A 16,983-nucleotide genomic window follows, 5' to 3' on the forward strand; every position below is an offset into this window, starting at 1 on the left:
TAGTGAATAAAAGGCAGAATTTCACTGACTAAATGTAACTCCTTGCTTAATTTTTGGCTACCATTGGGGAACAAGAAAAATATTACTTATCTAGTTACTATGTAATTCTACTCAATTTTTGATTATAAGTGGGTAACAAATTTTTTTATTGAATGTATCATTAAACATGCTTTTATAGCTTGTTATGTTTTTCATTATTTGTATTCCATAACTGGTACTGTATTTTGTCAACGTTCATTATGAATTTAACCCCAGACTATTGTATTGATAAAAGAATTAGTGGGTGAATAGCTGGGGACACATTCTTTGTTTTCATTACTATAATTAGGGTCTGGTAGTTAATTTTCATCACTCACTGTGCACCTAATTTTTAAGCATATTTTTTAATCAAAATTTAATATGTTTCCCAGGGTGATCCAGGCCCTCAAGGCATTCCTGGTAAAGATGGACCAGCAGGTCTTCGGGGTTTCCCTGGAGAGAGAGGCCTTCCAGGTGGTCAGGTATGATATAAGCACTAGAGCAATTGCCATGATATCTCTAAATAAAAGAAACAATGTATTAACTCATTTATTTCATGAAGTCTTCTACTGTGCTTAAAATAAATGCAATAAGAGAATAGACATCAAGCATCCAACATTGTCAAGTATAATTGGCTAGATAAGAAGAAAGGAATTTATTCTGGTTTGTTTCTTTGGATCTTTTTATTTTTCCTATTGTATGTGTTGCAAAATCACTCTTGAACTTTCCAGTTTACTAGACAAGCTTTTTTTTCCTTTTCATTTTTTAGGGTCCAGCTGGTCTGAAAGGAGGGGAAGGTCCACAGGGTCCACCTGGCCCAATGGTAAGTAAACATAATAATTTTATGGAAATATAAACAATATTACCTAAGAAATTTTTTTCTTCTTTAGATGCTGTGGTGTTTTCATTAATGCAGTCTGTAAAGCAGCAGACAGATCAGACCTCTACTAAATATGCATACTAATAAACATACAGGGATTATGAAGGTAGAGAATATCTGAAGCCTTCTGCCACTAAATTTAGTTATGACATTTATTTGCCACTCAATACTTGTCACTTAGACAGATTGGTTTTGAGATGAGAGAGGTTTTCCACAGAGGAAAAGTCCATGGATAGTGACTGGTGGACTCATGCTGCTGTGGTGGGCTTGCCTTGGCTGATGTTAGGTGCCCACCAAGCTGCTCTGTCCCTGCCCTCCTCAGCTGGACAGGAGAAGACAGGATGCACTAAAAGGCTTGTGAGTCAAGATAAGGACAGGGAGATCAACCACCATCTACATCATGGGCAAAACAGAAGGGAAAATGAGTTTAACTTACTTTCAATCAAATCAGAGTAGGATAGATAAGGAGAAACAGAAACAAAGTCTGAAAACACCTTCTCCCCACCCTCCCTTCCTCTCAGGCTGAGCTTCTGATTTTTGCTTTATTCTTCCCCCAAGCAATGCAGGAGAATAGGGAATGGCCCTCAGTTCATCACACATTTCCATTCCTTCCTCCTCATGGGGAGGACTCCTCACACGCTTCCCCTGCTCCAGTGTGGGGTCCCTTGGCTGTGAGGCAGTCCTCCACAAACTCCTCCAGCGTGAGCTCTTCACGAGTTGCTCCAGCCTGGGTCCCCCCCAGGTGCAGTCCTTCAGGAGCAGGCTGCTCTGGTGTGGAGCCCTCTCACTTATGGGTTCAGCACACAGGCCCATCTTGGAGCTGGTGTCAGCTCCACTGGACATGGGGAAAAGTGGCATCTTCTCCCAGAAGTCAGCCCTGTAGTCCCCTGCTACCAAACCCTTGCCATGCAAACCCAGCACTCCTACATTGCCTTTGTACAACTGTATAAAACCATCTCATGCAGCAATTTTCCTTCTTGGCATTTTAAGCTCAGTAGTAAAGTATTCTTCAAGTTACCCATTCTCTGTTGTCATGCTTTATGCAAAGAAGTTCTGCAAGGATGCACTGGCATTCAAAACATGGTAGAGTTATTCCCAAATTGTGTGAATTGTGTTGATTTTGACAGTCTTGTCAACTTGTTTCTTTTATTCAGTGCAATTGAGGTTAAAAAAGAAAAGCATCAATCATCACAGCTATTCATGTTAGAAAAAAAAAGTAATGGAGGAGCTGAATTTCTATGTGCTTCAACAAAGCTCTCTTATGTCCATGCAATTCATATTCAGATTAGAATGCATTAAACAAGGATAAAAAGCACATGGTACAGTACAAGTAATATATGGGACTTGAATTCTTAAAATGAATGATTGAATTCTTAATGCCAATAACCTGAATTTACAGTTCTTAACACTGTGCATACATATACATATGTTCCCAAAAAGCACCAAAACAAAGAACGGAACGGAACGGAACGGAACGGAATGGAATGGAATGGAATGGAATGGAATGGAATGGAATGGAATGGAATGGAATGGAATCTAGTAGGGAGAGTCAAAAGGGATATCATCTTACCCGTCTGAAGAACCTGAAATGTTAAAAGAAAGGATAAATCAAAGCCAAGAAAGCATAGACCAGAATAGTCTCTTCAATCTAAAGGTCATGTCTAGATTTTTGTTGAAGAAGCCCCTAAGGCTGGACTGACCTCTCAAGCAGATGCTTCAGGTGCAGTGACCCAGAGCCCTTCTGAGCACGTACAGAGCAGCCAGCACAGGCAAAGCTGATGTGTGACACAGCCCCCTTGGCCAGCCAGCATTGTCCACACAGGAGCTGTCATGTCATGGGTCTTCAGAAAGACACATCACACAAGATGTGAGGCAAAAGCACACCTTATTTAGTGATAGTTGTCTGTATTCTGAAATGCATATGTTTGAATTGAAATTCAGATGGTCCATGTTTTTCTAATCTTATAGGGTGTGTATAAGTTAGTGTTTCAGTTGAAAACATCAGGGCTTTTTCGAGGAGGATGTCTCAATTATCCCCATTTACCAGACTTTGGTTCAAATCACGGAGCTCTCTTAGAGCTCATGAATAGTATTCCTTTCATGTGAAACTAAATTGGTAGAGAAAATCCAGGAGCACCATTAATGCTCCCCAGCTAATGGGAGTTCAGTGCCAGACTGCAATCATCATTAATTATAGTCCAGAAACACACAGAGTATGGGTGTCAGGAGCACACTACCGAGGACTTCAGTTCATAAAACTGTTCCTGTTGGGGCCACCCTTCCTGCTAAGGTAAACAGTCAAAGAAAGAAACCCTTAGGAGGCTGAGATTTTTTTGCATATAGTTTTATCCTGTCTTTAAGAAATACATGTAGTGGTAGCAGGCGTTAAAAGAGAGTTTGAAGGGTAAAATTTAAAAATTTTTTAAATATATTTTGAGCTCATTGTAGTGCAAGCAGGCCACTTGAGGTACAAACAGGAGCAAGTTGCCCTGAAAGTATTCCAATAGTCCTCAGTAGGACTTTTATCTGTTTCATCTTTAATTACTAACTTGTTATCTCGAAACAGTATTCAGTGAAATAAAGGTGTGTAGGTGCCCTTAATTCTGGGTTTCTGTGAACCTTCAAGAGCCACAATTAATCCACAATTGCTTGCTTTTTTTCACAGAAGCTCAGAGCAGACCATGAGCATCAAATAGTCTGAAAATATTTTCCCATCTATTTTTAGCCAAGAGCGGGTACACACAGAAGTGTAATTGTAGTAGAGTCTTCATTTGCCATTTATAATAGGAAGAGAATCCATGCCACTGGCTGACTTTCCTGCGATTCCCTGCCAATATCAATTGTTTCTAACTAGCATATATAGTCAATTATAAGCTTTATTTGGCTGGTGCATACATCTGCAAGCATACCAAACAAATGACTGCTCCAAATACTGTGCATGCCAATTACTCTGTTTAGAGGGATTTGAACAAAAGAAAGAGATGCATGAATGCATGTCAGAGCAAGAGGGGGTTCTGCAGGATTGAAGGGGGTATATTTTCATGGTGTGAGGGTTTTTTGGGGGGAGTGGTTGTGGTTGATTTTTTTGTTGTTTTGGGGGAGTTGAGTTTTTTTAGCAGTTCTCTTTTATCTGCTTTCTTTGTTGCTTCTGTTTGTTTTTTTCCCTTCTCCTACTACCGTGTGGAATGCTGAATGCTGATGAGACAAAGCTTTTGGAATGTCAAGCAGTCATTTTTCATTTGCTCATTTAGGAATAGGATGCTCAAATTAGACTCAGAATAAGCCAGCTGTAGGCTACCCAATTATCAGTACTGAACTATCTAGAGCTATCTTCATCTATCTGACAACAGTTTACAGTCATGTTCACTTGTTGAACATTTGTTAACCCTCAGTAAAAGGTATTGCTGCTATATGCAATGTACACAATTGCTGTTGTTACATATCTCCTCACAGCAAGTGAGATAAAACCCAGGTTGCTAATGAATTTACAGCAGCAATACAAGACAAAATATGACACTTCCATTCTGTAGAAAAGTTAAAAAAATCCAAACCCAAACAAATTAATAAAAAGATTCCAGGATGTGAGTATCACAAGACCAAACATTAACAAGTCTCATAACATAAGGAGCATGTTTTATAGTGGGACAGAGTGACCAGAAAAAAAAACAAACAAAACAAAATAAACAAACACAGAAAGAGAGAACAGACTTAAGAAGCTGCTTTAAATGCTTTTCTGATTTGGGACTATAATTTAATATGTTCTGCTGCGCTCAGAGGCATTCTCTCCAAGAAAGTTCCTTGAATATAGAAGGTGTAGTCCCTCTTCATAACTCATGTGAAATGCCAAGATAAATGTGAAAAGTTGGCTGATTAAAAAGAGCTACTGGAAGCTATGTCCTCTGTTAGTGTCTGCTGTCTGACACAGGAAAGATCTATGAGTATCTGGGCTTTTTCCACTCTATTCTTACATCCTCCTGATGAGATGACCTAAAATTGTTTAGCTTATGAGAGCTGACAAGATCAGAGACCATGGTAGTATGGCTGTAGGGTAATGACTTTTTCTTGTTGAATTCACTGAAGCCTTGGGAACTAAAATAACAGAAATAGGACAGAAACTTTGGCAACCACCCAGACTTAAGCCCCAACACCTGGAAGGAAAATGTCATCTATGATTTCCATAAACATACTTTGTTTAAACACTCATGCAGATTTAGAACTTACTGAAATAACTTGCTAAAATACTTTGAGAAACCATTCATCACTCTTTTCTGTCACATTTATGTGGAGGGAAGAGCACCTTATTATGAAATTAGTACCAGTTATGCTGATGAGATCAGTCCAGGACAAGTCTGTCACGAGTAAAAGCAAAAAAATAGGGTGCTCATAAGTGAAAGCATCTTAAAATTCCAGTATCTAAAATACAGCAAATTTTATCTTGCTCTAACATGAAAAAAAGGCTATTTAGAGTCTCAGGGTACTCCACCTACTACTTTTCAATTCTGTGATGTATCATTCCACTTCTAGTATATCAACTGGAGAAGTGAAATTACCAATCATAACTTTGAAGTGTTGCAAACTATCTTAAAGGTGTAAAGTTGAAAAGTTGGGGAAATATTTTTGTACAGCAAACAAACATTTAACAGTACTCTCTTAATGCAAAAATTTTAAATTATTTAAAGACAGAGAACATTTAATTTTTAATATTCTATGTTTAACTTTTTCTGTGCTTATCTGAAGACACCTGTACATAAAAAACCTCCTCTGTAGAACGCTCTAAAACAGTCACTATACTTCAATGGATTTTTACAGAGGTGAATTGAAATGCAGAAATGTGATCATCACAGCAATGAACAGCACAAAACTTTACCATTAGTTTTGGCTGTGGTGTTGCTTAGTTCTGGATTTTGATGTGCTGAATATTCTTTTATCAAAGTAATGTGTTAATATATTTTGAAAACATAGAGGGAAATAAGTTCTTGAAAACAGGCTGTTTTTAAGGACACTCTCATTATGATGAACAAGTACAGGAAGTAGTATTTACAAAAAATAGAATTAGTGTTGTATGAACTGTATTGAGAATAAACTTCAAGTCAGTCCTTGCAGCCTTTTTTCTTTACTTGCACACACGATGGATGCATAACCTTCAACCAGCTGAACTCGCACTGCTAAACAGCTTCTCTGTTGACTTGCCTTGTGAAAACCACCAGCATCACCAGGGCTGTCTCAGAATTCCTTCATCCCCGGTATCTCTTTGCAGGGCTCGCCAGGAGAGCGTGGAGCCGCGGGCACTGCTGGTCCCATCGGTCTGCCCGGCCGCCCTGGCCCCCAGGGGCCCCCGGGCCCCGCCGGAGAGAAGGGTGCTCCTGTGAGTAACCACAGAGCCACAAAACTGAGCCAGCACACACTTTTCATTCCAGAATGCTACTTGTAACCACTCTGGTATTTGCTTGTTCAATATGTATCCTCAGAATATCCAACCTACTCATTTTAGAGTTACAAATACGTACATAGTAAAGCATTTCTTATTGCGCTCTCTTAGACCAGGAGGGGTTAAACCTGCTAATGCCACAGCAAGGAGTGGCTATAAATCACTCTTTCATTAAAACTTTGTACCCAGCCACTCTGCATTAGAGTACAAGTGTATTTGACATCAGCTTCCTTTATTACTTCATAGAATTCTCGTATATACTCTCTTCCCTTGATAGTTTTCTTTCTGTTGTGGTGTTTTCTGTTTTGTTGGAGGTTTTTTTTTGGAGGGTGGTGAGTTTTATTAATTTTGTATTGGCACTGTGCTGAAGTTTTCATTACTCTCCTGTGATAATGTGGATTGCTTCATTTTCTTCAAAACTAGGGTGAAAAAGGTCCCCAAGGTCCAGCTGGACGTGATGGAATACAGGGTCCTGTAGGACTTCCTGGTCCTGCTGGTCCTAGTGGTTCTCCTGGAGAAGATGGTGACAAGGTGAATCATTATAATTGGTATTAATGCATCTGGGAGAAGTGCATCAGGAGAAGATGTCAGTACAGTTCTCTGTAGCTTTCATCACAATAAATAAGATGATGAAGCAACTGATCTTATCCCTGCCTCCCCCGAATTCCCTCTGCCTACTGCAAAAAATACCTAAAAACCTCTTCTATAAGCAAATGTCTGAAGGACAGATGCCATGGGACATTGGGATTTGTGTTAAAGAACTAGTGGAATAACATTTATCCTGGCAAAGAAACAAGGATGGAAGTGTGGCAAAATAAGGAAATGATGCCAAAATTGATTTTTGCCTATTTTAGAAACTTGGTCTACTGAATGAGTAAGATGAAATGGCTTCAGTAGCATACAGAGATTTAGAACCACCAGAAGTTGTGCTGATAGGTTGAGGGTGTCAAAATAACTATGTTCACAGTAGAGATATTCTGTTGACTTCTGGCAGAGTTTAGCATACATCACCTTTCAGGATCATCTGGTGTGGTTGCTTGACCCAGCACTTCTCTGTTACTTAGCACAGGGTAAAGGTAAAGATTTCAACATTCATTTTTGTGATGCATGAGTGTTTTTTATCCCACAGACAGTATTTTCTGTGATTTAATTTAATTGTGGTTTTTTATTGTATAAAGAAAAGATTGTTTTCTAATGTGGTTTCTTGGTGAATTGAATAATTTTGAGGTTTTGAAATACTGTACACTCCAGTGAGAAGCAGTTGTTCCATCATAGACAGTTATATGAGTCTGTAAATCAGAGTACTTTCATTATAAGTTCATATTGAAGGCAGCATGAGCAACACAATTTCCTGTATTTAGTTGCATTATACTTCAAAGCCTGGTCTTGTTGCCCTTTTCAATTCAGAAATCAATATCTGGATTAATATGACATACTAATGATCACTGCAGAATTGCTCCCTTTAGGCTTGAAGCAGCAGCATAAAACATAAAATAGTCATATCAAAGGGAACATTTAGAGATACTGTGATACTGACTTCAGCTAAGTGTGAAGGAGACCATTGTAAACAAGTTTAACTTTTAATTTTAATTACAGGGTGAAATTGGTGAACCAGGTCAGAAAGGAAGTAAAGGTGACAAAGGAGAAAACGTGAGTAGCAAAATCCTTCGTGCATTACATCTATTCTTTATAAATAAAAGGTGTTCATGCATGAAGTATGCAGGTAGCCTTGCTACATAAGTGAGCAGAAACAAAGACACTTAAAATGTTCCTTCAAAATAATGGTCTTTTAATGCAACACTAGAGGTGTGTACCTACAAATCCCAACATGTATTCAGTATTGCTCATATTCCTAGAGATTACAGAATCATTACAAATGTAAACTACGTTCTTAAGCACCTTTCCTGTATCAGTGAAATTCCTCTGTTCTGCATTTGATCTGGAGGATGAAAACTATGGAGACACACTAGAGGAATCTACTAATGTAGTTTTTAATTTTTTTAGAGGTTATCTAATTCTTGGGGAGCACAATTAACTGATGGCAGATGAAATGGCTTATAAAAGTTTTCATATATTATCATTAGGCCTATTAGTGAACCTAGGACTAACCAGGTTTCTAACTACTTTTATTTGACATTTTTCTGCCTTCAAAAATTAATTCTGAAGTTCAGACACTTCTGCTTTTTATTTAGGCCAGACATATAAAATTAAACTTTTTCACTGTGAAATTTGAAGCTGGAAGGAATAAAACAAGCATTTATTTATTTATTTCTGTTTGATTGTTGTTTCTTTCCCAAAAATTCAAAATTGTATGCTTTCACTTCTGTTCAATTTCTAGATAAAGTGGTACTTTACTGAATACTTTTCCTTAAAATTGAGAAGTAATGGCAGAATGTTCCCTCTTATTGTTATATTTCAACACTATTCACAATTAGCAAAGCTCCAAACTCATCACAGGGGTATTCGTGGCTAAGTATATTTATCTTGAAAACAGTGTGATTTTTTGACATTAACAAGTTACAGAACAGTATATTACTATTAAAAATTACACCAAATTTATGGCTTACATATTATCTTATTATCATATTATCAATAATACATATTAGGATGTTTATGGGAGGATATGTACATACTCAAGAAAATCACAGGTCATAGAATCACAGAATCACAGAATGACTTGGGCTGGAAATGAGCTTCAGGATCAGCTAGTTCCAACCTCTGATCCAATTCCACTTCAGGCTTTGCATGGGATCACAGGCACATCCTGTTTTCCCCTTTGCCATGCCTCTTCTTTAGAGATGCTTTGCATCAGAGAAATTAAAAAAAAAACAAAACACAAACTGCGCTCTTCTGTTTCAGATAATTTGAGCACAGCTAGTTATGCTGAGCATTAGACTGTGACCACTGTTCCCATAGTGAGTACTGATGCATTTGGGCCTTTTCCAGAAGACCTGCTTTACAAATAAAGTGTCTTCAGAATTATCATTTGAGAATGTATCCTGGACTCCCAGTCTCGAGGTTTAACGCACTTGAGAATACTACACATTTTTCTAGAAATACAGGATTCAGTGTTGAGTCCTTAGTTGAAGTGAATGTAACTCCAGTTGAAGTCACATGTCTTGAATCTATTTGCCCTCAATTGCAGTCGTTCAACCCTGACAATTTCAGAATGTGTTTATTTTAAATCTGCTTTCCCTTCCACATGCTAGCAGATGCCTATTGGGGCAAGGAGAAAGGGCTTGTTGGTCACCTCTGAAAGGTTCTGAAGAGGAAGTACCCAGTTCTGAAAACACAGGACATAAAGAACAGATATTTAGAATCTCAAACCACCACAAAAGGCCTTGGTGGGCATTTAGAGTCTGATCACAGCAAGGATCCTGATTAAAAAAAATCCTGATCAAAGAACTGATTCATCTTTCCTGTTTAAGAAGAGCTGGAAAAATCTTCAATTCCCATTGAAACTAACAAAGGTTTATTTTTGTAGGTTTGAAAATACTGTGCCTAACTATGTTGGTGTGTTCTAGCTAAGACAGCACAATTTTGTTGATGTGCTGTCCTCTCTTGAACTTCAAAACCTCCACAGTTACCACAGCTGTCTTAATTAACTGAAGATTATCTCATGATTCTGATCAGTCTTTCTCCATTTGCCCTCCAGAGCAATGGGAAAAAAGAATCTGGCCATGTGTCCAAATAACTCCTCATTAATCAATTGCAGAGTACATTCCAACAGTGCTTTATATCAAAATGGGTTTTTAAATGAGTTTAAAAATGGATAGGCCTCATTCCAGAGCCTATAAAATGAAGAAGTACACTGAAGCATCTCAAAGAGTGTAGAAAAATCCATGCATGCCAAATCCCTTTCTCATGGTAACACTTCCCAGTCAGCTGGAGCATTCCTTGGAGTCCTTTCATTTAGATATGTCATCACAGAGGCTAGAAAGCTTTGTTTCATGTATTGCCATCAGGTATGGGACAAAACCAAAACTGTAAAAGGGAAGAAATACGGAACTTGATGCTTCATGCTCCCTAGAAAATAAAATGCTCCAAAATATATATAAAATCCAGAGAAAGAAATAAACTACAAAACTTAAGAGGTCCCTTTATTTAATTCCTCTTATAAAGGGCACAATAATCTAATCTTAGCCCTAACAAAGTCTGTAAATCCCAGCATTATTCAGTTCTAAACCAGAGTTTGAAGCCTAGAAATTGCAGGCAACTTGGCATCTGAAATAGACTAGAGTTAGCCAAGGCCAGGTTAGTGCCTGTTTTGTGCTTTCTTAGTGTCACTGTCTATCAGCCTACTTCCTCTAGTGTTGCAAAAACAAGATCCAAACACGTCATTTGAACCTCATCATAAAGTACTGTCTTGCATTCCTGTACTCTGATAGCTTCATTATATCACATCTGCATGACTGACTTCTAATTATGTGCAATATAACTTAGTTATTATTCTGCAGGGAGAATGAAAAAAATATGTTCCTCTCAGAGACTGGTGGATTTTTTTACCATTCAGTTGAAAAGAGACCCAATATCAAAGAGAATGTGATTCCCAGTGCTCAGCAAGAACTTGCACTTTTTCATGTCTCCTGGAGGTCAAAATAAGCTTTGTGCCATTGCAAAAATAATTAGCAGTTTCATAAAAACTACTCCAAATAATAAGCATTTGAATTAAAGACAGATTTTTAGATGGTGCTTTAAAGGTTGAGGGATATTCTGCATAAATCTCAGTTATGATATTTTTAATTGCAAAAAAAAATTCATTTTGATTCATTTTTGCATGGAAATCTATTCTGAAACTATTCTATCTATCCATTAAAAATGAGCCTCTAACAAATGCCAGCATTGTCTATTATAGATGTGAAAAATCTGAGTTTTTGAGAGAGAAATAGTTTGTACTGAAGGGAACGGGCTTGTGAATGATGCTACATCCTTTATGGAGAAACATGGAAATGCTGAATAGATTTTGATCATGCAGGTCGGGTTTTCTCTCATGTCTGTATTTGCTTTTAGTCTCATTGCAGATGTCACAATCACTAACTTGTCCTTTTGGATGTGTGTTTGTTGCAGGGTCCTCCGGGTCCACCAGGTCTGCAGGGTCCCGTTGGAGCCCCGGGTATAGCTGTAAGTAGCTTGTTCAGAGCCAGCCCCAACCTTGCATAACTCAGCTGATACTGACTTCTTTGTTTGCTCCTTCCTCAGGAATATATTTCAAAACAGCACTAACAGTTCTGTCCCTGCCCACTTACGTGCAGTTCTTTATTGTAAACAAGCCTGCATGGGTGTTACTGTGTGGCAGATTTACTGCAGGGCAATAATTTGAAAAAGTTATTCAAAATGAAATACTGTAAATAGTGAATGGGGGCCATCCTTTCAGTGAACTTGCTTGGTGGTGTGTTTGGCAGCTCAGTACAGATGCAGTTGAAAGAATGTCTCAAGAGGGGGAATTCAGGGAAAATTTTTGTGAGACATGCAGCACTAACTGACCTATATTAAACCAGAGCATGTGCTGGTATTCTGTTTGTGTAACAGATTTCATCCAGCCAAGATGGTGAACATGCATTTGTAAAGACACCTGGTGTGATTCTGAGACCTTTTGTAGTTGTTTTCCAGCCATTTCCAATCATGGAGTTTTTCCTGTTGTTATTATCAGAGCTGTGATAGTTTTCCTCCTCATTGTTTCCCAACAGGGAGGTGATGGAGAGCCAGGCCCAAGAGGTCAGCAAGGGATGTTTGGCCAAAAAGGTGACGAAGGTCCTCGAGGCTTCCCTGGGCCCCCAGGCCCTATTGGCTTACAGGTAAATTCCTTTATTATTTTACTTTACATCTGTAAGAACACTGATTTCTGTGTCAGAAAGTAAATTACTACTGTCTTCTATTAAATAAATTATAGCATACAGAGATTTTATGCAGCAGGACTTTACATATACATATATATATATATATCACAGCATAAATTATCCAGACTCCCACCTGAGCTCTGGATAATCCTGGCAGTGATTTAAAATCACCCAGTTTAACCTTTCTGTGTGCATTTTTTGGGGTCTTTTTCCCCCAAATTTATTGTGTCACCTAGTTTAAGCACCCTAGGATTATCTATACATTTACTGTAATATGAAAAACTCCTTTCCCTTTCTTTCCATGTTAGTGCAAATAGATCTTTTTCTTCTTATTACACCATCCTGCCCAAGTTCAAAAGTTTGATGTGGAGATCTGATTTATATTGTTTCATATTGTATAAATATTTCATATTTATAAGTAAATATTCCAGGGATGCTACTTACAGTATTCTTCTCTGTGTTTTTTAGGGTCTGCCTGGCCCACCAGGTGAAAAAGGTGAAAATGGTGATGTGGGCCCAATGGTAAGACTTCTTCCCCACTGGTCACTCTGAAGGACATAAATATTCTCCATATACTATTGCATTTTCTCTATAGGTCACCTTTTGATAAGATACTACTCCTGAATTTGGAGACTAAGTATGAAACATTTTTGTAACATAAGCTCTCTCTGGGATTTACTTTGCTTTCCCACATCTATACACTAATTATTAATGCAGGGATTAACGTGACCTGAGAAAATACTGAAAAAGAGATAGCAAAGCAGATGCTTTGTGTGCCTGAGACAGGACAATGACAATCAGGTTCAGGAAAGAAAGATGAAAAGTAGGTACCACTGCACCAGAGAGTCTGGAGCTGCCTTCCTCAAGTTCTGGCCGTTGTTAACATACAGCGTCAGGTACCTGCAGGCCAGGAGATGGTAAACACTCTGGCTCTGTTTACTTTCCCTGGGTGATGCATTTTCCAGCTGTTTCTCCTGCTGACAGAATGCCTTGTGGGCTGTTCCTGACTGCCATGCAAGCTCTCTACTCTACATTCACCCCCAGCACCTTGTGCCAGGTCTGGATGCTTCACTCCTGCCCATCTGTAGGCACCACGGTGCAGTTCTGCCCCAGGGCTGTCACAGACACTTGAGCTGGTCCAGGGTCTCTGTCAGTGGGGTGGGCATGCAGAGAACCTGTAGGGGAGGAACCAGTCCTCAGGGGCTCCTAAGCACTGGGTCATGTCCAGCTCAGGTACTGTGTGACACAGCCTGGGTATCCTGTCACTTTGTGAACTCACCCAGCAGGCAGCAGTCGGGCCCTGCTGTCCCTGCTGCATGGCAAAGATTAAAAGCCCTCTACAGATCGAGTATATTATTTTCCATTGGCCAGAAATTCTTCATGAGGGTAACTATATTATATCTGTTCTATGATTTTGTCATATCACATTGTCTATTTGATACAGGGTCCACCTGGCCCACCAGGTCCAAGAGGTCCCCAGGGTCCTAACGGAGCTGATGTAAGAATCCACCTATTTTTTTTGTCTTGCTAATTGAGTAATAAGCACTCTCTTTTGGATAATGATACTTGGGATAACAAATATATTTTATCACTTTAGGGTCCCCAAGGCCCCCCAGGCTCAATTGGCTCTGTTGGAGGTGTTGGTGAAAAGGTGAGTGTGGATGGAAACTTCATAGAAAGAGAAAACATTGGAATAGGAATGCTACATGACATTCATTCATTAAAATTATTTTCATCACTACTTTCAGTTCTCTATTCAGAAAATTTTCTGCCAGGATATGGAGTGAGTTTGTTTGGGATTTGTTATCTTCATATTTTACCCAAGGAACATGCTAGACTGTATCTTCCTTGTTCTTAAAGGAAAGACGAGGAATGCAGGAACATAAGGGCTTTTTTTCTGTGATTTATTTGAAGCAACAGAGTAAACTATTATATAGTGCTGAGCAAGCAAAAAGTTCAAAAGAGAGTCTTAAAATGCTTGTTTATGTTTATTTTATCAAGCTACATGACCTTGACCACATCACCTATGTAAGCCTAAAAGCCTTTTGCTGTAATGTTACAGATTTAACATTATTTTTTTCCTGAATTTTGAAATGGAAAAGAATGGATGCATAAGTTGGAGGAAAAAAATAGAAATGTATTCTTTATAAATTGCTTATTGAGAAACTATGTAGATTGCTCTTGAGTTTTTAATAATTTGCCGCAGAGTATCACATATATTCAAACACCAATGTCAGTGAATCCTAGAAAGACATCTCTAAGAATCTCAGTATTGGTAGTTTTTCAGAAAGCTTTCCATATTAACTTTTCAGAACATGAAGCAAGATTTCCCTTTTTCTAACTAAAATAGTCTTTTAAAAGAATCTTCAGGTGTTTAATTTATTTTTTTTTCTACATGCCCATCAACTGAATCACTTGCTAGTGCTCTAGGATGTGGCGAAGAGTGTCCTAGAATAATGTAACATAATATTTGGTTTGATGGAGAAATACCCTGCTTTGTCCCCCTTGTCCATTGAGAGCAGAGGGAAGTGAGCCCAAGCAGATGTCATTGTGTCAAGCTGGCAGTGCCTCACTGAAGTGCTTTTTTCTCAGGATGTGGATCCTAGGATCAGCTCACCTCTCGGGAGCAGCATTCTGGTGTTTTCAATCTTTATTCCCCAAAATTGTACAAGACACTCAAAACACTATGCCCTCCTGTTTGACTGTGTTATTAACAAGGCTATTCTTTCTAATGTCCCAAGTTCATGGCATTGTTCATCCAGTCTACTTTAAAAAAGATCTTGGCATTGTGGAGGACTGCAGGTTTTGTAGTTTTCTCTCTGGGAGGAGTACCAAAAATGTGACACAATCTAAGATTTGAGAGAAATATAAAGTTACTGGGAAAAGAGGCTGTGTGTCCCTGGAATATAGAAAATAATGGGCATTGTAGGAAGAAAAAATTTTCCTGTGACCAATACTGAGAAAACTGTTAATTATGAGAACATTCAGGGTAGCACCGAATTATATTCAGTGCTTTAAAAAAACCCACCTTGTGTAATACTGTGGCCTGTTAAACTGGATGGGAATTTTGCCATTGGTTTCAGTCACCTCTTTGTTTATTAGCATTTCATGATCAAATTATATTCCTGCCATTTTCTAAACACTTTGCCTTATATTGAACTCCTTCCTCCTTTGTTTCTCCCTGCAACTCATCTGTGTGATTTAGAATCACTGTTTGTGATGATTAGGCCATGAAATTTAATTCAAGAATGTGAAGTTCAGACTGTTTATCACTTGGTTGTCATTTTTTATTTCCTTGCTTTTTATTTTCCTAGCTTATATTCCATATCTCTACATTAACAAAGAGAAGCTTGCAAGAGTATTATTTTGGAAGTTTATATTAATTGTAATTACTTTCCTCCCTCCTCCACCTCCTCAGGTGTTAGTACATGCCAGGGTATTTTCCTTGTTAGGATATCTTCCTTAATTTCAATTCCATTTAATGAGATTTCAAGCTGAGATATCATCAAGAGTTGTTTTGTCAGGGGGAGCTGCTGCAGTGGGAGGACAGGTCATGCTTTTAAACAAAACATGCATTTTTCCTTTTTTTTTTCTTCCCACACATTTTTCCTCCAATGTTTTCCGTGTTATGTCAGCATGCTTTGGCCCCTGCACCCCTTTTGGGAAAGGCACACCATACTTCAGATAATTCAATGCAGTCAGTGAAGAATGTGGAAAAACATTTTGGCGTCATCGCTGTCACTGTTGAATCAGGTTTGCTCACTTGCATACTTTTATGGTTTGACCAGGAAATATTTTTTCATTAATACAGGGGTTTCAAAGTCCCCTTATCTTCTGGCAGAGATACACAAATTTTGTCACACTTAGTGCCATGCATTTTTAACTAGCTTCTTGTTTCCCCTGCTCTGCACACAAGGACCTGAATGCTCAAAGGCATCAGCACTGCAAATGCTCCTGTAGCCCTGCATTATTAATGCTGTAACCTCCACCAAGGGCCTGGAGTCTGACACTCAGCAGAACCACTTAAATCCAGCTGCCACACCAAGAGCAGTCACTTTCTTCTGCTTTTAATTAAGAAGTGGAAAATCAAAATGTACCTACACCTACATGCACTTATCTCTGATTTGATATCAAAGGTCTAACATGCAGATATTCTAAATAGCCAGGAAGTTGCTCGTGAATTCTCTAACCTGTGCCTTAGAATGTACATAAGAATTTACAACACAGGGGAAACAGATTAAGTAATGTTAACCCCACACTTCTACAAAACCTAATGAAATAAATTTGCCTTTCTAATTTGGATTAATTTGTGATAACTAATTTGTGATAATATTAATCACAATCACACTGAGCACTGTGCTGTTCTTCCCCTACTTCCTTCCACAGCACATTATAAACCATCAGAGTTAGAGTGCAGTGCAAACTCAGCATCTGCAGAACCTAAGCATTTGTTCTGTAGCCTCTCAGAGCTGGTTTACTGCATGAAAAAGTCTGGTGTTAGAAAAACACTATACTCATCTGGGTTTAAATTTCCTCCTATTATATTATTCTAAAAACTTTCCAAAGTAGTGCACTAATAAGGAGTCCCACACAATAAACAAGTGAGATCAATAGTTCTCATGCTTAATCATTGATTTGTACTGCAGATGGAAGTGAGAGAACAAAATCAATTGAGTATCCTGGCTCTAAGTTTAGAAACATGTTTGATAAGTGTTCACAGACAAGTTTATGCATGCATATCATTTTTCTATACACATATGTGTAGACATTGCTAAGATACCTAATCAAGGTGTGTCTGTGACAGTTTAGGCTACCTGGAT

The 16,983-nt window shown here is 38.5% G+C and overlaps 1 protein-coding gene across 1 annotated transcript in view; it reads left to right on the top strand.

Annotated features, from left to right (window-relative positions):
- The window catches only part of COL11A1 (collagen type XI alpha 1 chain), a 134,026-nt gene that overhangs the window by 95,259 nt on the left and 21,784 nt on the right, over positions 1-16,983 (top strand). Inside the window, exons 40-49 of the mRNA XM_058843143.1 lie at positions 411-500; positions 788-841; positions 6,156-6,263; positions 6,750-6,857; positions 7,923-7,976; positions 11,394-11,447; positions 12,014-12,121; positions 12,632-12,685; positions 13,608-13,661; positions 13,761-13,814. Coding sequence (XP_058699126.1) covers positions 411-500; positions 788-841; positions 6,156-6,263; positions 6,750-6,857; positions 7,923-7,976; positions 11,394-11,447; positions 12,014-12,121; positions 12,632-12,685; positions 13,608-13,661; positions 13,761-13,814 — 738 coding nt within the window. The remainder of the gene's footprint in view (positions 1-410; positions 501-787; positions 842-6,155; positions 6,264-6,749; positions 6,858-7,922; positions 7,977-11,393; positions 11,448-12,013; positions 12,122-12,631; positions 12,686-13,607; positions 13,662-13,760; positions 13,815-16,983) is intronic.

The sequence above is a fragment of the Poecile atricapillus genome, chromosome 7, assembly GCF_030490865.1.
Source record: "Poecile atricapillus isolate bPoeAtr1 chromosome 7, bPoeAtr1.hap1, whole genome shotgun sequence".
NCBI classification, from domain to species: Eukaryota; Metazoa; Chordata; class Aves; order Passeriformes; family Paridae; genus Poecile; species Poecile atricapillus.